The sequence below is a fragment of the Leguminivora glycinivorella genome, chromosome 11 (genome assembly GCF_023078275.1).
Source record: "Leguminivora glycinivorella isolate SPB_JAAS2020 chromosome 11, LegGlyc_1.1, whole genome shotgun sequence".
NCBI lineage: Eukaryota > Metazoa > Arthropoda > Insecta > Lepidoptera > Tortricidae > Leguminivora > Leguminivora glycinivorella.
The window spans coordinates 15,547,121-15,570,652 of NC_062981.1; the positions used below are offsets into that span (position 1 = coordinate 15,547,121).

The 23,532-nt window shown below is 33.0% G+C and overlaps 1 protein-coding gene across 3 annotated transcripts in view; it reads left to right on the forward strand.

Annotated features, from left to right (window-relative positions):
• The window catches only part of LOC125231265 (protein lozenge-like), a 102,347-nt gene that overhangs the window by 39,653 nt on the left and 39,162 nt on the right, over positions 1 to 23,532 (forward strand). For all 3 annotated transcript variants that reach the window (XM_048136659.1, XM_048136661.1, XM_048136660.1), the window contains one exon: positions 20,780 to 20,947. In XM_048136659.1, the coding sequence (XP_047992616.1) occupies positions 20,780 to 20,947 (168 nt within the window). The remainder of the gene's footprint in view (positions 1 to 20,779; positions 20,948 to 23,532) is intronic.

A 23,532-nucleotide genomic window follows, 5' to 3' on the forward strand; every position in this document is an offset into this window, starting at 1 on the left:
GACATATTTGCGTTTTTTTTAAGTGTGAGCGATTTTTTGGCGTTTAAAGCAGACGATCACTTATCTTTGCATAATTCAGCACACTGACTTAGAAAAAGATCGTCCAACACCAGCTAATTTGCAGAAATGGCATTTGTATGGGAGAAAGGTACACTCTTCTATGTAATGCTGCAAAAAGCAGTGTGAGTCACATGGTAGCAAAATTATTTCCATCTTGGGCGTAACACATTTGAATCCATCTCTCGTGCATCTCTCTATGCTCAGGTTACTAATCTCTCGATTCTCGTAGCATTTTATTATAGAATGTGCTTCATGTAATTTATTTAGACGTGGCTCTTATTAACTTATGATATAAGTACCTAAATCACGATCCCCTTTCGAAATTCAAACAAATCACATCAAAATAGTCACTTAACCATAATAGGTACCGACCCTAATAAACATTTTTTTTTCATTTCTGCAGCGTGATTGATATACATATTGGTACCAAATTTCAGCTTTCCTTACGGTTACTGAATTAAACGGACGGACGGACGGACGGACAGACAGACATGGCGAAACTATAAGGGTTCCTAGTTGACTACGGAACCCTAAAAAGGGACACGCTTCAAACACCAATCAAAGTGGGTACACTAAACGAATGAATGGACAAAAGGTACTTAGCGAATAAGCCCCAAACTCAGTCGAACAAGAAAGGAAGATGCAATGGACTTAAAAGTTTGACTTAATGGTCTTTGTACCCTGGTACTTGTAAGCCGCTTCGGGTGGGCCAGTTGAGTTAGCCGGTGCGATATCGATAAAATTAAATGGGTTATCGACTGTCGATAAAATGTGATTTAGTGTTAAGACGAGAGTACACGAGCCGCACTAATTACATTTACACACTATCGACACCTTTTTATTGGCCTGGATATTATTACCATTATTAAAAATATTTTGACACTACGAGTAATAATATGTATGTATAAAATTATGACACTGGCAAGTCGCTTCGGGTGAGGTAATTGTGTTGGCCCCTGCGACATCGATTTAGTTATCGACTGTCGATAAAATAATACTTTCTATTAAGTAGCGAACGAATTTATCGTCAAACCACAGAATTTATAATAGTACAAGTACAGAAGGCTCACTCCTTTCATGTTCACAAAATGCCGCCATTCTAAATTCTTAACTACATTAACAAACAGACCGCCCGCGTACAGCCGACACTGAATTCTATTGCGCCGCGCAAAGGTCGTCGCCACTGAATAGGCCGCGAACTCACGGCCGCCGGCATGTACTTGTATCGCGGCGATAGAATCGCGGAGTGAGCCGCCCCTGATCAAACGTAAACGTCGAACTGTCTACCAAAACTCTAGAGCGGCCCACGATTAAAACCTGAGCTGAGAAGACAACATGCAATTTTCATTTCTCAAATTAATTACTGAAAATGAATTAAATGGAACAGGAGTCCTGTTTCAATTGAATATCAAATAGCTATTAACTTCGAAGAGTGCATCATTTATATATTTTTAACCGCCTTCCAAATCTCAAGGGAAGGGGTTCTCAATTCGTCTGTTTTTTTTTTAATGTTTGTTCCTCGATATCTCTTTATCTCTATATTTTTTTTTATTTTTATTGAATGTATATGCATACAGATTGGTCCGATTTTTCTCAGAACCCAGTTCTGATGATGGGATCCTGGAGAAATCGAGGGAACTCCTCAAATCTGGAAGGCATACATATGGTGATTTTTGTGTTTTTAAAGGAACAGCATAGCGTATCTTTCTTTTTCTCGAATATTTATGATATCTTATACCTATTTCTATCATACATCTCTTTGTTGTATTACCAAATTTGTACATATGATTAATAAGTCAATTTTTTGATTACGTCTTAATAAAAGTTAATTTCCCATCTTATCAAACTTTTTTTTTTTACATATATTTCAATGTTTTGTATCTGAATAAACCTCGGTAATTTTGTGAAGTTGCGTTTTTGCTTAATTGCTTTATTTATTGTACCTTCTTTGAATAATTTACTTACCTATGTCTATTATTATTTTTTATGACTTGTGTATTGTTTAAGAGAATGCATACTTTCAATAAACTTGTTACGACGTGAGAAACTGAGAACCGGTTAAAACATGTTTAAGGCTAATTCTATGTGAATAAAAATGTCTTTTGTGCATTTTTAAAGATAATATATATTTATTGTTTCCGTTTATTTGAATAATTCGGGTTTTAGGTAAAGAGATCCTTCGACGAACATGTCAAGGCATGATACTTTCTATTCATATTTAACAAAGAGCATTAACTGGTGTAAACATGTTTTAGACTAACGCACCGGTAATTCTTGTGACTTGAATTTATTATTGTAACAACTTAGTTGCTTTATTATAGATGTTTATTGTATTGTAAAATGACAAAAAGTTTATTGTTTGCGTTCAGGTATAAGATGAACTGGTTGAAACAAGATTTATGGTACGTTCCCCTGCTCTCTACCATATTACGAGTATAAAAGCCAAAGAGAGTCGAGGCTGAATAAGTATTCCTGTAGAGGCAGCCTTCTGTACCAGAGCTCCTTGTATCTAGTGTGGTATATAGAGAAGTGGAGTGTGCGTTCAAAAGTGAAGTGTTTATAGACAGATCCAACAATGGACGTGAGTATGTTTTTCTTTTTAAATTACTGTAACCCATATTGCCTTTTTATAATATTGTTTCGTCTAGTGTTCTTTGTATTTAATTAATAGAATTGTTAATAGTGTTTAAAATATTGTCTTTCATTGTTTCAGTTCTCTGAAAATACTTTCAAGAACTATTACTACCCGGAAAATCAGGGTGATTCAACCGATGAGGAAGGTACAGCTGGTTTCAAAGTTAAGCAAGCCCTCGCAAAGAAACGTCCTGGAAATAATATTGACAGCTTCTTTGAACGACCTAAAAAGCAGTGTAAAACCTTGAAACGGTCTTCGAATGTAAGCAAAAGTTCGCCAGAAGGCGTGGCTAATTTATCATCTGGACAAGATGATGGGGCGTATTCATCTCACTTAATTAAAATAGAGATATATGATATGCAAACAATCAAAAACATCCCACCCACGGAACACTGGAAGCACGCGGACGTCAGACTGAAGTATTTTGCGTTGGAAGACGACTTGGAATTACAAAATACGCGAAATATTGTATATAATATTACAAAACAATTAGCTTCTAAGGACACATGTGTAAAATATTTTATAGATAATAAGAAACAGTGATAAATATAATTTTTAACGATAGCAGTAGGATAGTGTTAAAGTGTTTCACATTTCTTATCTTTCCTTTTTATGATTTAAGTAAATTTCCTTGTAAGATATTCTTTTGCATTGTTTCACATTAAAAATGACGAAAAGTGTTAAGTCGGTCCACTACATTTGTTAATATGTAATAACCCTCTTTGTTTTATAAAATGTATACTCTTTATTGAATTACTTAACGCAGAAACTCAATGTGGGGAGGCGGCCTCGTTTGACAATGGATTCTCTGAACTGTGATGTTTATGATGCGGAACTTATAAGACTCTGTGAAGTAATCGAACTAGATGAAGAGTTATATGAAGCCGCCCGACTTGTGAGCCAATGTCACGGAGAGACGTAAGTTATTTTCACTTAAAATATTCATGTTCCTGCATGTTCAAACCATTTAACGAATACCTGCTTCATGTTGAGTTTTAACTTGTTATGACCGGATCTTGTTTCTACTTGTAGCGATTATTCCATTACCTGCTGAACAATAGGATAGTTTTTTAACGAGGCGATACTTGATCTTATTGTTACGTTGATGGTAAGGTGGGAGAGCCCACATATATAAACGGGGTATCTGAGATTGTTATCATTCAGTGTTTTACCACCGTGCTTCAATAATTGTAATACTTATTTGTGACGTTCATTTCCAAAATGGTTTTTACTTACTATCATATTGGTCCCACTTTACCTCGTGACAAGATTGCACAATTAAGTAAAGAATTTATTTTAAAATGTTTCCATAACAGTATAAGGCTCTGGTACACAGAAAATAAGTTACCTTCTACATTAGTGGAAGATTTTGATATTAAACCATACTTTACACCATGTAGTGGTCATTATATCAACGATTCCAAGAAGAAAACTGTATCTGAAGATGTAATTGACGGTGTTTTAATGATGCAAGCCTATTGTCAGCAGTGTCGAAAAGATTTGAGTTAGTATAAATGAAGTAACATTTAAATATTTTTAATTATATCTCGCATCAGAGTATTTATAAATGTATATGTTTTCGTTGTTTTAGATCTTCTCAAATAGGAGGTGGATTGAAAAGGTCGGCTACAGTTTTAGAGACAGAAGAAGAAGAAGTATCTGTTAAGAAAAGTCGCCTAGCTGTTGAGCCTACATCATCAACGTCATCTAAACCAACCCCTTCTGTCATTGTAAGTACAAATAATAATGCTGAAATTGAATGTTCTGTATGTAAAAAGTTAGTGTCTAAAAGATATTTTAAAAATCATTTAAACAGTAATCTTCATAAAAATAATGTTATAAGATCTGACTTAGAATGGATTGATGTTCAATTAATTGAGAATGCGTTTAAGAATAGGGTGGCCACTTATAGAATACTACTTAATGAAAAAGTTTACCAACCTTTTACACCTGAAACTATTTTACAAAAGAATAGAGATAAAATCTTTGCATTATTGGATCGTTCCCTTGGTAATCATTTTGCATTGAAAGTTAACTTTATTCTAAATGCCGATTTTACACAAGAGAGCAAACAAATCAATAATACTTTTGATTTCCAACTATGTAACAATATTATTGATACTAGTAGCGACAAGGATGAAATTTTCGAGTCCGTGGTTAAGGATATATTAACAAAATTATCTAACTTTGAAAGAAAAGACAGTGGGTGGGGTTTAGTAAAATTTAACTATCTAGATGTTAATGTTAACAAATTTAATCCGTTGCGCGGTTCTTCTTATATTGAGTTACCACGAGATATTCAAAATAAAAAAGCAGTTATTAATGTAAAAAATAGTGATCAAGAATGTTTTAGATGGGCAGTATTGTCAGGATTATACCCCCCAACAAACCATCGTTCAAACTGTACTAAATCGTATATTGTTCATAAAAATAAATTGAATTTTAGAGATTTAACTTTTCCAATAAAATTGGGGGATATTCCAAAATTTGAAAATTATAATAATATGAGCATAAACGTTTTTGGAATTGAATACAATTCTCAAAATAAAAAACATGATATAGTAGGGCCATTGCATTTAACAAAGTGTAGAAAAGATATCCATTTGAACTTATTGTATATATCCAAAAATAGTAACGGACATTATTGCTTTATCAAAAACTTATCTAGATTAGTATCTAAGCAATTATCAAATACACAGCATGCTGTTCATATTTGCGATGGATGCTTATCCAACTTCACAACTCATGAAAATTTAATGAAACATCAAAGAAACGATTGTTTCCATGTTTGCACACATTTACCTTCAGAACAAGATAAAAAGAAAAACTGGTTCAATGAAAACGTTCCCACCAATGAAGTTACCTTCGATAATTACGAACGTAAATTAAGGGTGCCTTTTGTTGTTTATGCTGATTTTGAAGCCTTTTTAAACCCAATAGCAACACAGTCAAATAACCCTACAACATCTTCTACTACAAATATTCAAAAACATGAGGTATATAGTTTTGGATATTATATTAAGTGTTCTTATAATGATAAATTGTCTGTGTATAGAACATACAAAGGTAAAGATTGCACCCAGGTATTTATGAAGTACATAGAAAAAGATTTAAAAAGCATTTGTAAGAGGAATACTTTCGGAAAAACTCCATTGCCTTTATCCACTGAAAATAATAAACATATTGCTCAGAGTAGGACATGTTACATTTGTGATAGAAATTTAAATAGTGATTCTATCATTTCCTACAATTTCCATACTGGTCTTTACGAAGGCGTAGCACATACATTTTGTTCTGAAAAATACAAAGCACCTCAATTTATACCTGTATTTTTTCATAATTTGAGTAACTATGATAGTCATTTCATAGTACATGGACTTGGTTTGGTGGAAGGGGACATTGAATTGATTCCACAGAACAAAGAAAAATACATTTCATTTTCTAAGAAGTTACAAATAAATAATCGCACAATCAAATTGAGGTTTGTAGATTCACTTAAATTTATGCCCAGCAGTCTTGATAAACTAGCAAAAAACTTGTTTCCTAAACAATTTCATGAATTAAAATTGAATTTCACTTGTGAGGACGATTTTAAACGCTTATTACGAAAGGGTGTGTATCCGTATGAATACATGACATCATACGATTCTTTAAAGTTAACTGATCTTCCCTCTAAAGACAATTTTTTTAGTTCTTTGACTGATAGTCACATCTCAGAAGATGATTATAATCATGCAAAAGATGTTTGGTCCCACTTTCGTTGCAAAAATATGGGCGATTATTCCGATTTATACCTAAAAACAGATGTTTTGTTACTGGCTGACGTATTTGAAAATTTTAGAAACCTTTGTCTTAAGACCTATGGTTTAGATCCCGCTCATTATTATACTGCTCCAGGATTAAGTTGGGATGCAATGTTATTTACTACAAAAATAAAATTAGAACTCCTAACTGATATAGATAAAATATCATTCATTGCAAAAAATATTCGAGGTGGCATATCGCAATGTAGTAACAGATATGCGAAAGCTAATAATAAATTTATGGATGATTTTGATTCAAACATACCATCGTCCTATCTTATGTATTTTGATGCAAACAACCTTTACGGATGGGCTATGTCTCAATGTCTCCCTACAGGTAAATTTGAATGGGTTCATGTAGATACAGACTTCAATATAGCCGATGACGCTGATCATGGTTTCATATTAGAAGTTGACCTCGAATACCCTAACGAAATTCATGACTCACATTCAGATTTACCATTCTGTCCTGAAAACGTTTGTTTGGGTAATAGTAAAGAAAAAAACTGATTCCTAATTTAAATAGAAAAACTAATTATGTAATTCATTATCGAAATCTAAAACAGTGTTTGAAGAATGGTTTGGTATTAAGTAAAATACATCGCATTCTTAAATTTCAGCAGTCTATGTGGTTAAAAAGTTACATAGATTTAAATACCCACATGAGATCGCTGGCATCATCTGATTTTGAAAAAGATTTTTTTAAACTAATGAACAATTCAGTGTTCGGTAAGACTATGGAAAATGTTGCAAAACGTGTAAACGTCAAATTATTAAATCACTGGGAAAATCGAGGGAAATCGCAAGGGGTTCAGTCTTTGATAGCTAGACCTGAGTTCCACAGTCTATCCATATTCTCAGAGAATTTAGTAGCTGTTCAATTGAAAAAAACTAAAGTCTTTTATAATAAACCGATTTATTTGGGGTTTTGTGTATTAGATATATCAAAAACTTTAATGTATGACTTTCACTACAACTACATGAAAATCAAATATCCTAACAAACTCAAACTTCTTTATACAGATACAGATAGTTTAATTTATCAAATTTTCACTAAAAATTTTTATGCAGATATAAAACAAGATCTTAATTTCTATTTTGATACATCTGACTATCCTCCTATCAATAAATATAATTTCCCACTTATAAATAAAAAGCGATTAGGATTTTTCAAAGATGAAAATAATGGTAGAATTTTAAAAGAGTTCGTTGGTCTAAAATCTAAAATGTATGCCTTAGATGTTGAAAAGTATGATGAGAATGATGACAAAAAAGGTAAATATGGTGTTTTATCAAAAGCTAAAGGAGTCAATGTATGTGTTACAAAGAAATTTACTCTAAATAATTTCAAAACATGTTTATTTAATAAAAATGTGCAACGTGCTCAAATGCTAAGATTTAAATCTATAAAACATGTAATATTCACTCAAAAAATTAATAAAATATCATTATCTCATGATGATACAAAACGTTACTTATTAGAAAACACTTGTGACACCCTTGCGTGGGGACATTGTAAAATAAAAAAATAATTTAAATTTTGTCATGTAAATGACAGAACATTCAAATTCGAATTATTGTTTGTAATATATATTTTTTATGTAAATTTGAATAGTTAACTTAAATTTAATTGTAAATTATATTTTAATTAATTGTCTAATTTAACATTTATTCGTGTTTTGGCATAAGAATATTGTAAACATAGATTTATTGTTTTTTATGTTTAAATTTAAATTGGTGGTTGGGTATATAAAATGTAACAATAGATTATAAAGAAAAGTGTTAATATCAAAATAAATATACATATTTTTTATCAGGTTTTTTTTTTTTTACTCTACTTTAGTTTAAATAGTAATATGTTTATTGAATAGCACCATTTAATGTCTATCCGCATTCATATCAACACTGTTAAACATATTACAGCATTCAAAGATGATTCATTTTTATCATCCTTTCACTACCATTGTCGCAGGTCCCAGTGGGTGTGGCAAAACTCAATTTGTTACAAATTTTTTGAATAATACTAAAGAGATATGTAACATAGAATTTGATGAAATTATTTGGTGTTATGATGAAATGCAACCTCTTTATAATCTAGAAAATGTAAATTATAGTCAAGGAATACCAGATTTTTCAATTTTCGATGGGAAAAAACCTAAACTTCTAATAATAGATGATTTAATGAGAGAATCAGATGGACGAGTTGTTGATATTTTTACTAAAGGAAGTCATCATAGAAATTTAAGTGTTTTTTATATAACACAAAACATATTTCATCAAGGAAGAGGTCAACGTGATATTTCACTGAACACAAGCTACATTGTATTTTTTAAGAACCCTAGAGATAAAACTCAAATACGATACCTGTCACGACAAGTTTGTCCTGAAAACTCAAAATTCGTGGATGAAGCCTACAAAGATGCTACAAAGGATGCTCATGGTTACCTTATGATTGATCTGAAACAAAATACAAATGACATATGTCGTTTTAAAACAAAAATATTTCCATTTGATGGACATTGCACAGTGTATGTACCCAAAAAAGGATTTAAATATGATAAAAATCAACAAATTTTAGTCAGTTCTACATGATGCATGCAAGAGTAAACACATATAAACATTTATTAGAAGCATTGCACTTGCTTAAACCCAAATATCGTACTGCATTACTTAAATCTTGTGATGATGAAGAGATCAACATTATATGCGAGTGCATTTATAATGTTCTGAATGGGAAAATTCCTTTAGAAAAAAAGGAAAAAACAAAGTTAAAAAAGTACAAAGACATATTAAGGAAATTAGTTTCAAAAGGTAAACATAAATTAAGAAAAACGGTTATAATTCAAAAAGGAGGTGCCTTTTTACCTATTATTTTAGGAGCAGTTCTAAGTGCCTTAGTTAACTCTTTATCATAAATAAACAAAATGGAAAACACGAAAAAAATGTTATTAGTTGAATCGGACTTTATTGAAAAGTTGAAACGCAATGAGAACCCTCCTGAAAATTCCTCATCTCGGCTAGATGAAGAAATGCAAAAAATTCTCAAAAGTAAAATGAACGATCGTGAAAAATGGATGCTTTATTCTCAAGCATTGCAGCGGTTTCTACATTTTATTGAAACAGATCGAAAACCGTTTAAGATACCTATAGTAATGGAGGGGTTCGATCAATTCAACAAAGAAAGTAATGATATCATAAATTCAAAGATACCCAAAAAGGAGGAGACAGAATATAAGGAATCAGCGAAAGGTGATGTAACTGAGATAGCTGCACCATCTTTGTTTAACACGACACCTGGTGAAATAAATCAAGAATCAATGCCGATCAGTCCATCAAAAATAATAGAGATATTACCTAAATCTTATGAAAAAAAGCTAGAACGCTATTAGATTACATTGTTTTAAGTAAACCTAAAATTTGGTGGAAGCAGACTGGTGAAGTTGTTATAAACAACCAGACTATTCAAAATAGCAATATTACCGATTTGGTGAGCGACACGGTTAGATGTCTTAAACGTCCTAAACCAATTGGGTGGGAAGTGTTTGCTTTACTTTTAAAAGATATCAAAGTTCCTAAGTCATGCATTGGTAATCCTACAAATTTAGCATTTATTAATGACACTCCTTTGATTGAGCCCTTTACCCCCTCTACTTCTATAAGAACACGAGCCTCGTTAGATAAAGAAAACAACACATCTACTCCTCTTACTACACGAGTACAAAAATCATCTGCAAAAACTATAAATTGGGAAAGATGGACTCCTTATTAGATATTAACAGAATCTACTATGATATCTCTCATCCCGCTGGTTATAGCAGTTTAAATAATTTAACAAAGGAAATGAAAGGTCAAATGAATAAAGAAGATGTAAAAAAATGGTTACAATCTCAAGACACGTATACACTACATAAACCTGTTCACAGGCGGTTTACTAGAAATAGATACATTCTATCTAACTTTAATGAACTTTGGCAAGCTGATTTGAGTGACATGAGTACATATAGTCAATTTAATGATGGTTACAAATATATTCTTTGTGTTATCGATGTATTCAGTAAATATGCTTTTGCAAGAGCCATGAAGAAGAAGGATTCAGCAACAGTTAAACATTGTTTTGAAAGCATATTTACTGAAGCCAACTCAGTTCCTCGTCATATCCAATCTGATAAAGGTACGGAATTCGTTTCAAAGGTGGTAAGAGATTATTTCAAAAGTAAAAATATTAATTATTATACCACTAATAACCCTGATATTAAAGCAAGTATAGTAGAAAGGTTCCAGAGAACTCTTAAAACGAAAATGTGGCGTTACTTCACTCATAAGAATACATATAATTACATAAATGTTCTACAAGATCTTCTTTATTCTTACAACCACAGCTATCATTCAAGCATAAAAATGTGTCCAGTTGATGTTAACTCTAATAATATTATGACTGTTTGGTGTAATTTATATGATCGCAATACAGATAGACAAATCTCACTAGAAACTGCAAAACTAAACGTAGGAGATCATGTTAGAATCACTAAATACAAACATATATTTCAAAAAGGTTACGAAAGTAATTGGAGTGATGAAATATTTATAATTAATTCAATTATTAAAAGATCTCCTCGGATTGTTTATACACTAAGGGATTTGGAAGGCGAACGCATAATTGGGACGTTCTATTCAAAAGAATTACAAAAAGTAACTTACCTCCCCTCCAACGAGTATAAAATTGATAAAATATTACGTTCACGTCGAGTTGCTGGCAGAAAGGAAATACTAGTGAAGTGGCAAGGTTATCCTAATAAATTTAATTCTTGGATACCTGAATCAAGCTTAAAGAAAATATGAGTGATAATAGCTTTTATTTAACTTTGTTAAGTAATAGTTCATCCGATTATTACACAGATAATACGACTGCACATTTTTTAACAAAATTACCAAAGACCATTAAATTGGATGGAGAATGGGTAGTTGGTTTGGTGGAATTTCAATACCCTTGTTCTATGTATAATGTACAAGAGCATGAAAACATAATTTATATAAAGAAAAAAGTGTTTTCGCCTGCTGACAAGACTTCAAAAATTGTGGATATAAAAACTCATATACCAGCCACTACTTACGATAATATAGATCACTTTCTTCAAGCGTTTAATGAAAACCCTCAGTTAAAAAATAATGTAAAATTTCGTTATGATGAACTAACAAAAATGATAGGAGTAACAACATCAAATAAAGATATCACTTCTATCATAACAACCCCAATACTAAGTCTTCAAATGGGTTTTAAACCAAGAACAAATTTGAAACAAATCACATTGGGAAAAAACCCAGCAAATTTATATTTAGGTTTACCATCTCAAATATTTGTTTATACAGATATCATTCATCCACAAGTAGTTGGAGATGTTATAACATCGTTACTTAGAATAATACCTTTAGATCCAACTAAGTTCATTTATGGAGCTTATAAAACACATATTTTCTCACCTGCTCACTATGTACCAGTTTTACGAAGAGAGTTTGATACAATTGAAATAGATATAAGAACAACAACCGGTGTTAGAGTACCATTTCAATTTGGGTCTTCTTGCGTGAAACTACACTTTCAACGTGTAAAATGATGTATAACAGATCATCAACCTCTTGTCCTTACGAACATTATTATTCACACCAAGCCGGCTCTGGTGTAGGAATTGTCTATAAGGGAGTTCCATATCAAAGAGGACATGGTATAGGCAGTTTTTGGGAGGCCTATTTAGATCCGTACTCCCTTTATTATCTAGTGGTTTAAGAACCATTGGAAAAGAAACTTTAGGAGCAGGAGTTGGACTCTTATCTGATATGGTAAATGCTCGCCCTATAGACAGTTCCATACGATCACGATTCAAGGAAGCAAGTGCAAACCTGAAAAGAAAGGCCGATGAAAAAATTGATTCCCTTATGTCAGGATCTGGGTATAAAATGTCCAATAAAAGAAGGGAACCGCTCATTGCTCTAAAAGCATCGCGACGAAGAGGAAGTAAAAAAAATAAAAAAGATATAAATAACGATATATTTTCAAACTAAATAATGTCATTTTTACATAATCATTCATGTGAGTGTGCGAAATCTGAATTAGATATATTTGCCCTTCCATCAACTCAAACAAGCATTGAAAGCGGACAGTGGATTCATTATAAACCAATTTCATCTTTAAGCGATGACGGTCCAATCGAATTTCAAGTACCTGGATCAGGTGATGACTACATAGATCTATCACACACAATGATACACATTACTGCTAAAGTCTTGAACCAAGATGGTACTAAATTAAAAGCAGATGCTGCAGTTGGACCCACCAATAACTGGTTACATTCTCTTTTTAATCAACTTGATGTATATTTAAATCAAAAACTCATATCACCACCAAACAATACATATGCCTACCGTGCTTATATGGAAAATCTTCTCAACTACGGACCAGCAGCCAAAACAACTCATCTTACTTGTGGATTGTGGTATGAAGATACGCCGGGCTATATGGATACTGTTGACGTTAACAACAAAGGGTTTAACAAAAGGCTGGAATTTATCAAGGAGAGTAAGGAAGTAGAAATGATTGGTCATTTACATGGTGATATATTTAATCAAGAGAAATTCTTAATAAATGGTGTAGAACTACGTATTAAGTTAGTTCGCTCAAAAGAATCATTCAATCTTATTTGCCACCAAGATAAAAAATTCAAAGTACAAATAATGGATGCCAGCCTCATTGTAAGGAGAACGAGAATCAATCCTAGTGTTTTGTTAGCCCATCAAAAAGTATTAGCCACAACAACTGCGAAGTACCCCATTACGAGGGCAGAAGTTAAGGTTCTCACAATACCGACGGGGGTTCAGGGTAAAACATTAGATAATATATTTCTCGGACAAATTCCTAAAAGATGTATTATTGGATTTGTATCAAATTCAGGTTTTAATGGTAATTTAGCATTAAATCCGTTTAATTTTCAACATTATAATATGAATTCATTTAGTTTGTTCGTAGATGGTCATGAAGTTCCTTCTAAAACATTACAACCTTCATTTAGTTCTGGTACAATAGCAGCAGCATATCACACTCTATTTTCTGGAACTGGTATTCATTTCCATAACGAGGGTAATGGAATAAGCAGAACAGATTTTGGTCAAGGTTATTGTTTATTGTGTTTTGATTTAACTCCTGATTTATCTGCTAATTCAACTTCACACTGGAATCTTGTTAGACATGGTAGCGTTCGGATAGAAGTACGTTTTGATTCCGCTCTAACTAGTACCATTAACTGTATTGTGTATGCAGAATTTGATAATATAATTGAAATAAATAAAAATCGTGATGTATCTGTAGATTACAATAGTTAAGAAACATATAAATACCCCGTTCTCTTTAATTTATTTTATTTGGAATTCATCATTGTTTGCATGATCATCAATAATTTGTATATGTTACTTAACTATGGATACTAAAGAAATTCAATTTTGTATGAGGAAACTAAACCCATTGTTTAATTCAAATGTTTTTGCTGCCAACAAAATACCTATTCGGGTTAATCTACCTACCTTTATTGTCAGTAATTTGGACCCTGATTCAAAACCGGGTTCCCATTGGGTTGCTATACACATTGATGTAAATGGTGTAGGTGAATATTTTGACTCCTTTGGCAGGAAACCTTCCGGTTATCATAAGTCATTTCTAGATAGAAATACGAGACGGTGGTTTTACAATAATAAATCACTTCAAAACCATTTCACTTCTGTTTGTGGTGAATATTGTTTAGTTTATTTGTATTTTAAGTTTCATGGAAAATCTATGAAACATATGCTTAACTTGTTTTCTGATAATTCTTTATGTAATGATCTAGTATTACGAAATATGTTTAAGACCTTTTTTGTGAAATAAATAAAAATACGTGTACTGGTAATAATGATTTTTATTTTTAATTCTCACATAGTTACCTTTATAAAACTACAGACATTTGACACCATTTTATTTCTTATTTATTTTGTTTGGAATGTGAAACAATGCAAAAGAATATCTTACAAGGAAATTTACTTAAATCATAAAAAGGAAAGATAAGAAATGTGAAACACTTTAACACTATCCTACTGCTATCGTTAAAAATTATATTTATCACTGTTTCTTATTATCTATAAAATATTTTACACATGTGTCCTTAGAAGCTAATTGTTTTGTAATATTATATACAATATTTCGCGTATTTTGTAATTCCAAGTCGTCTTCCAACGCAAAATACTTCAGTCTGACGTCCGCGTGCTTCCAGTGTTCCGTGGGTGGGATGTTTTTGATTGTTTGCATATCATATATCTCTATTTTAATTAAGTGAGATGAATACGCCTCATCATCTTGTCCAGATGATAAATTAGCCACGCCTTCTGGCGAACTTTTGCTTACATTCGAAGACCGTTTCAAGGTTTTACACTGCTTTTTAGGTCGTTCAAAGAAGCTGTCAATATTATTTCCAGGACGTTTCTTTGCGAGGGCTTGCTTAACTTTGAAACCAGCTGTACCTTCCTCATCGGTTGAATCACCCTGATTTTCCGGGTAGTAATAGTTCTTGAAAGTATTTTCAGAGAACTGAAACAATGAAAGACAATATTTTAAACACTATTAACAATTCTATTAATTAAATACAAAGAACACTAGACGAAACAATATTATAAAAAGGCAATATGGGTTACAGTAATTTAAAAAGAAAAACATACTCACGTCCATTGTTGGATCTGTCTATAAACACTTCACTTTTGAACGCACACTCCACTTCTCTATATACCACACTAGATACAAGGAGCTCTGGTACAGAAGGCTGCCTCTACAGGAATACTTATTCAGCCTCGACTCTCTTTGGCTTTTATACTCGTAATATGGTAGAGAGCAGGGGAACGTACCATAAATCTTGTTTCAACCAGTTCATCTTATACCTGAACGCAAACAATAAACTTTTTGTCATTTTACAATACAATAAACATCTATAATAAAGCAACTAAGTTGTTACAATAATAAATTCAAGTCACAAGAATTACCGGTGCGTTAGTCTAAAACATGTTTACACCAGTTAATGCTCTTTGTTAAATATGAATAGAAAGTATCATGCCTTGACATGTTCGTCGAAGGATCTCTTTACCTAAAACCCGAATTATTCAAATAAACGGAAACAATAAATATATATTATCTTTAAAAATGCACAAAAGACATTTTTATTCACATAGAATTAGCCTTAAACATGTTTTAACCGGTTCTCAGTTTCTCACGTCGTAACAAGTTTATTGAAAGTATGCATTCTCTTAAACAATACACAAGTCATAAAAAATAATAATAGACATAGGTAAGTAAATTATTCAAAGAAGGTACAATAAATAAAGCAATTAAGCAAAAACGCAACTTCACAAAATTACCGAGGTTTATTCAGATACAAAACATTGAAATATATGTAAAAAAAAAAGTTTGATAAGATGGGAAATTAACTTTTATTAAGACGTAATCAAAAAATTGACTTATTAATCATATGTACAAATTTGGTAATACAACAAAGAGATGTATGATAGAAATAGGTATAAGATATCATAAATATTCGAGAAAAAGAAAGATACGCTAGATAGGATCGTTAAGTTTAGGTATTTGGATAAACTTAAATGTAACTCAGAAGTTCTTAAGTTAAAACGTAATTATAATACATTTCATAAATACCTACATTTATAGAAATAAAAGTAAAAGTAGGTGAAACTCAGTTAACGGGGGTACCCTACTACTACAGCATGCATTTACGTACGGAACAGTGACATTTGGTGCAGTGGAACTCCTGATGATGGTCAGAATGGAACTCCTCAAATCTGAACGGCACACTTATAATGACTTTGGTATTTTTATAAGAACAGCATGCACTTACGTCCAGAACAGTGACATTTGGTGCAGTGGAACTGCTGATGATGGTCAGAACGGAACTCCTCAAATCTGAACGGCACACTTATAGTGACTTTGGTATTTTTATAAGAACAGCATGCACTTACGTCCAGAACAGTGACATTTGGTGCAGTGGAACTGCTGATGAAGAGTGAGCCGCCCATGGTTAGAGTTCCGTTCTGATAATCATTCTCATCTGTAAGTACTTCAGAATCATCCAGATTTCAAAATTGGTTCAGAAATGACGGAGATATCGAACAACAAACATTAAAAAATATACAGACGAATTGATAACATAATCCAACATTTGAAAGTATTTATCACCAGAACCCCAAAGGAAGGCGGTTTTTTTTTTTCTTAAAAATTATTTTTATATTACGTCGGTGGCAAACAAGCGTACGGCCCGCCTGATGGAAAGCGGGCACCATTACCTATGGACGCCTGCGACACAAAGTGTCACATGCGCATTGCCACCCCATTAGAAACTTGTACATTCCCTTTTGCTGTGTTAAATACACAGTAAAAAGGAATGCACAAGTTCAAAGGAGGGTTCGGGTTGCCGACGACTCAAAGGACAATAGACGGAATAAGTCAGTTCCGTAAGTCCTCCCGTTATCAGCACACCGCACCCTCGTTGAGCTCTGGCAGCCTTACTCACCGGCAGGAACACAACACTATGAGTAGGGTCTAGTGCTATTTGGCTGCGGTCTTCTGTAAGGTACTACCCCAGTTGGGCTCTGCTCTAGATTCGAGCGAGATGATATTTATATATTATATTAGAGATCGGACGGATTTGCGACATTCTTTAGTGACTTACGTCATTTTAATGACTTTAATATGAGATGACGCACAATAATCCGATCTCAATTTATATAATTTATAAGTATAATATGATGCCGCTGGCCCATGAAAAAAAAAACGCAATTATGATTTTTGAATTTTTGGAATAGATTCGAACTTTGTATTAGACAATATTTCTCGTTTAATTAATTGTATTAATTATGATATAAAAATGCATGTTGTCGATAATTTAGAATCAAAAACGAGACAACACTATTGTAGGTTTTATTTATGTATGTTAGTATTCAGACGACGTTCATTAATAGTTGCTGAAATACCTAGGTATTAAGGCAAAAGCATTTTTTTTGTTAAATACATACACATAATTTAGGTTAGTAAAAATACATTAAATTACTTAATTTCCTTAACAAATTCTATGTATTATTATAGTTACATCCGTTGGAAATTTAGCGTAGCAATAATATTTACAAATTATCACTTCCGCTTCCTATACTTCTCGCTTTTACTGATTAATACAATTATTATATTTTCTGCAACAATGTGTTCTTTTACACTTTGAAATGAATCTGTTTTCATAAAAAAAAAATTAGCTCAAATAATACCTATTTAAAAAATATTTTAAGCGGGTTACTCACGTGTTAAGTCGATATAGCGTTCGATACTCCTGAGAAAGATATTTCCGAGGATCGAAACGTGTCGAACGTTACATATATCGACTTAACACGTGAGTAACCTGATTAAAATATTTTTAAATATGTTTGCGTGTTTGCGTGTTTTATAGTCAAATAATACCTACTCGTAAAATACCAAAAGATTACCAGTTTGCTACACGATAGCCTTATTCTGCTGCACTGTAGGCACTTTTTTTGCGACTGACACATTTTAATTTAACAAACTGATGTTCCTTATGCGCTTACTTCCAAAAAATATCGATAAATGTAAAGAGATGCCCATTTAAAAATCCTACCTACTAATTGCTTTTTTAATATTTATACAAACTTTGACTACTATTCCGTCTGAAAAAAAAAACACAGCTAATAAAAATCCTATTAAAACCACAGATTGCTTGCATTGTGTAAACTTGTAATCTAATTACGCTTTTTTGCCTCAAGAGTAATTGGCAAGCTCGTCTTCTAACAGCGCCCGGTGGGCAATTTCGGACAAAAAATTAGAAAAAAATCTATTGTCCCTAATAAGGTGATTGACACAAGGTTTGCCGGCATGCGGATAGAATGCCCTTCTAATTTGGGTAGCATGCGTAAAGGGCGAGCTTGAAACTTTAGAAGGTTTAATTTTTGCCATTTATTATTTAACTACGCAGATCCGGTAACGGAATAGCGGTTGCTTTTTGAAACGGTTTATAAATACGAAATATTTGGAACGTTTGAAAATAAAAATGAAAATGAAACATTTATTTTTCAAGTAGGCATATTACAATGCGCATATGAACGTCAAATAAAGCTACGCCGGCTCTAACCCTACGCCTCAGCCTCGAGAAGATTTCAGTCCCCCTCAGTTGGGAGGGGGGTATCCACTATGGGACCGGCAAGAAACTCGGCGGGCAACTTCTTTTCAAAACATTACATCTTATAATTAACATGCATTAAATAACAAGATACAATTTAACATGCAAAAGTATTCATCAAAGAATATGAACAGACTATAGGTCTCTATGGAAATTAATTTCAATAAATTATATTATTGCTTAATAATACGTCGTTCTTCTTTAGAGAAAACATATCAAATTGTCACAGAAGAAAAAGATAATATGAATCTCAATGTCATTAAATATGTAATTTACACAATATAAAATATAAAATATTTGATGTGCTTTCTTATCTGAACTGTGTGCTCTAGACATAATACAATTATTTTAATTGCTATTCGTTTTTTGTAGTTTCTGGTTCGGGCCATGCATGTTTGTCTGTCAAATAGTCCTCGACTCTGTAATAAGCAGAGATCGGATTTTTGTGCGTCATCTCATACTAAAAGTCATTAAAATGACGTAAGTCACTAAGAATGTCGCAAATCCGTCCGATCTCTGGTAATAGGCCTTTAACATCAATGATTTTTTTAAGTAGTTCTTAAGAGCTGGGAGGGGTAATCTCAAAGCAGTGTCAGGTAACTTATTATAAAAATGAATGCATTGCCCAACAAATGACTTCTGTACTTTACGGGCACGAAACTTCTTTATGGCAAGCTTATTTTAGTTTCTAGTGTTATAATTATGGATATCAGAATTCTTAGTGAAACAGTCTAAATTCTTAACAACATAAATGATACTATCATAGATGTATTGGGAAGCTACAGTTAAGATATTAATTTCTTTGAAGAGTTCTCTTACTGATTCACGTGTTCCTAAGTTGTAAATAGAACGAATGGCTCTCTTTTGTAATACAAAAATAGTCTGTATGTCAGCTGCTTTGCCCCAAACCAGAATACCATATGACATTACACTGTGAAAATAACTATGATACACTAGGCGAGCTGTCTCAACATTAGTCAGTTGCCTGATTCTCCTAACGGCGTATGCGGCTGAACTTAATTTGTTTGCTAGTTTCCTTATATGAGGACTCCATTGTAGATTTTTGTCCAATCTTAAACCAAGGAACAGTGTTGTATCTACCATCTCTAAGCATTCATCATTCAAAAGTATTTTTGTATCGCTTGGTTTAACATTCGGAAGAGAAAATCGAATACATTTGGTTTTCTTAGAATTAAGAAGTAAATTGTTGACAGTAAACCACTGCAGTGCATCAGCTAATGTGCTATTAATTACATTGTAATCCGTAGATTTTCGGTCAACATTAAAAAGCAGTGATGTATCATCAGCAAAAAGACTATTTCACAAAAGTTTTCTACTATAAACCAAAAACTAATATAAATATGAAATTTAATAAATATGAAATATTAAACTGTTTTGTGGTTGAGCTTATTTTGTTACGTAATTAATAAACTGGAGAGAACTCGTAGAACCTGAAATGGTATGTTTTATAAATAAAGTTACAAGAAAATGTTCATCAATGATAAAAAAAATTACCCACTAACATAATAATGTTTTTTTAGTCAGGTTTGATTTATTATCTCATCACTGATACAGATGTAGTGCGAAAAGCTTTTATTTCGTATTTTTCCGGAAACGATCGTATTTGTCATACTTGTTCAGATAGTGTTAGCACGTGTTGTACTGAGACTGACTGAAACAGCATGACATGTTCGTGCGTTTCCGCCAAAATAAGGAAATTCTTTTCGCACAACATCTGTATAGGTAAGTCAATAAGACCTTCTTTTCGGCTTCAGATATTTGAACTTTTTTTTTTTTCATTTTCTGTCCCTACATGTACCTACCATTCTAAATACGTACAGTACATGTGTGCGCATTTATTGATCTCAATGCAGTTCAACCATTCAGCTATTTTTGCACTCCATAATGCTTTAATAGATGTTTACAGAAAAACGTAAAATTACTTTATTTATTAGAGTATAGGTATCTTAGCTTCAAAAACTATGTTAGGATCAAGGCCTGATTCTTATTACAATGATTATTTCCAGGTACAAACGTATCACCGCACCAAATCCGAAGCATAGGCTTCCACAGACAGTTCCTAGACACGTCCCTCCCCATGCGGGACATGGAGTACAAGAGTGCCACCAGGAGCTTGCGGTCCTTGTCACACGAGGAGAGAGAGTACAAGACCAACGCCAACCTACCCGTTGGAGGTGAGTTGTAACTCTAAAATTTATAGGTTTTAGGGAGGAGACGCTATAGAGATACGGTTATCATCAGTGATCGGAACTATGGGAGTGGAACTTTAACAAAACCTTCTTCTTCTTTGTCGTATCCTCATGGCTGAGGGACGTGACGAATGTGGACACTCTTCACCAGTTATCTCCACGCCACTCGATCCTGGGCCCGATGCATGCTAGCCTGCAAAGTGGTCTTTGTCGCAGACGTTATTTTAAACAAAGCTTTAGAGCAAACGTAAATTAAAAATCAAACTAAGATTATTATTTTCAGATCAGTTTTAAATTTGATTATATTCCTGAATCCAAGATTTACAATACTTTACTACAAGGATATTAATAATTTCAGGGATGTAAGCACTCTATAATGTCCACTTAGCAAGTTTTGTTAAACTTTTGCTCCCATAGTTCCGATCACTGGTTAATCTGGTTATCATTCAGCGCTCCTAAGCAGCAACACGAACATTTTAGTTTGAGGCTTAGTAGTAGTAGTGGCCACTTTATTGTGCACAACAGATTTATATACAGTTTACAGGAACAGAGGTACAAATGCGAACTTATTCCTATAATGGATCTCTTCCAGCTAACCTTAGATTAGATGACAGGAACATTAAAGTATACACTTAGGTATACACTTGAGGATTTAAGATTAAGATTCGAGGCTTGTATGTAGACTCAGCAGTTGCCGTTAGTCTTGTAGTTTACGCCTCGACGCTTATATTCACATTGATAGTATAAAAAAGTAGAATCAGAAAAATATCTCTTATTGTAGATTATTTATTATTTTTCTTAATATTTTAGTCATTTGAAAATTATACAATAAAATTATGAGTGCCAATTGAACCTCAGTGCGCAGCCTAAATCGGGCAAATCAAGCCATTTTGCAAATTATTTTGGCCTGTGCTCGCTTTAGGATACTATGCTCACTTTGAACAGTTTGAACCTCATTGAGAATTTACGTACACACAAAATGTCTTTGAACATTTACCAGTTTCCGGTGAAAGACGACGACGTAAGGAAACTTGTTTTTTTTTTTCAACAAATGTGATGGATAATTCACTTCATAGTATAAAATTAAATTATTTTAAAATTACATTACTTTCCTGTCCACTCAACTGTCATCTTGCAAATTTAATCTAAGAACTATTCTGGCAAAAATTGGTAGGCAGATAACTAATTTTCTTGCCTTAATTATATCGTAAATAACTGTAAAGTGTCCCGAAGCTGCGATTGCGCTTATCACACTCGACGCTTGAAAACAGTAGGACACAGAATTAACACATTGACTGCTCGTGCATTACGTGTAATGCACGCCCAACTGCCACAAGTTCATGTGACGTCAGAAATGGTCAGATCGAAATATTCGTGCATTAAGAGGATACGATACCGAAGCACGAATTCAAATTTGAGATTTTTAGGTCTTTATCGCCGTCGCGCTGACGGGGGTGGAACCCACAGAGAGGCCCTGTGTGCGTGCGTGTGGCGCACGCACACACCCGCGTCCGCCGCCGGCGCGAGTACTTACTCGCGCTCAAGTGCTCTCTATATTTGTCTAGTTTCGGACTTCTGATGCATAATGTTTTGGACTCCGTGAAGATATTAAGTGTAATGATTTGACTAAAATGCAAATTTGTAATGTTTTAAGGAATGGTAGAAACAATTCCTTGTCTTACACATAATGTGATTATCTTAAAAGATGATTTATTTTAAGATAGTCACATTGTTAGCGAAATAAAGTTATTCGGTATGTAAAAAGCTAAAACCGTTTCGATTTCAAAGAGAAGCCATATTATAGGAGTAGGTACGTATAATCAACCAATTAATTTGAATCCTAGGTCATATTAGGCCAATCTAGACCCTTTCACAGTAAAAGTAAAAGTGACTCTGTAGCAAATAAAGGACGGTGTCAATACGACAGGGTTCTAGAGTGGCCTAGGATTCTACATAATTGGTTGACAGTATCTACCTACCAAAAATGTATGTGAATCTTATTCTTATTTTTTGCACATGTTTGACAGAAGTGACAGCGTAGGAAAATTTAACTAGGTAACAATTTGGTACCTATTATACTTACCTGACACCGGATTATGTTCCAAGGTAATTAGAACTTTTTAGCAGAATTCTAACAAAAAATCTGCCAAACAAAATCTTATTGCATATGAAGCATAAGGACCTTTTTCAGATGGAAAGCTACATATGCATCTTATATTTCTAATTTTTTAGGGTTGTGTATATGTCGCAGTAAGATAGATAAAACCGTTATATAGTTATAACCCTAGGAATATAATTATACGTCGTAACATAGTTAAACGAAAGCGATTAATTGCTATCTTACTAGGAATATAACTATAATACGTTACTAGTTTAGTCATATAGTTTTATGACTGGATTCAGTCTAGTGAAATGATTGTAGGTAGGAGTGCGACGGTGCGGCAGAGGTATAGTTATAACCCTAGGGATATAATTATATGCCGTAACATAGCTAAACAAAAGCAATTCATAACCATCTTACTAGGAATATAATTATAATACGGTAGGTACTAGTTTAGTTATATAATTAT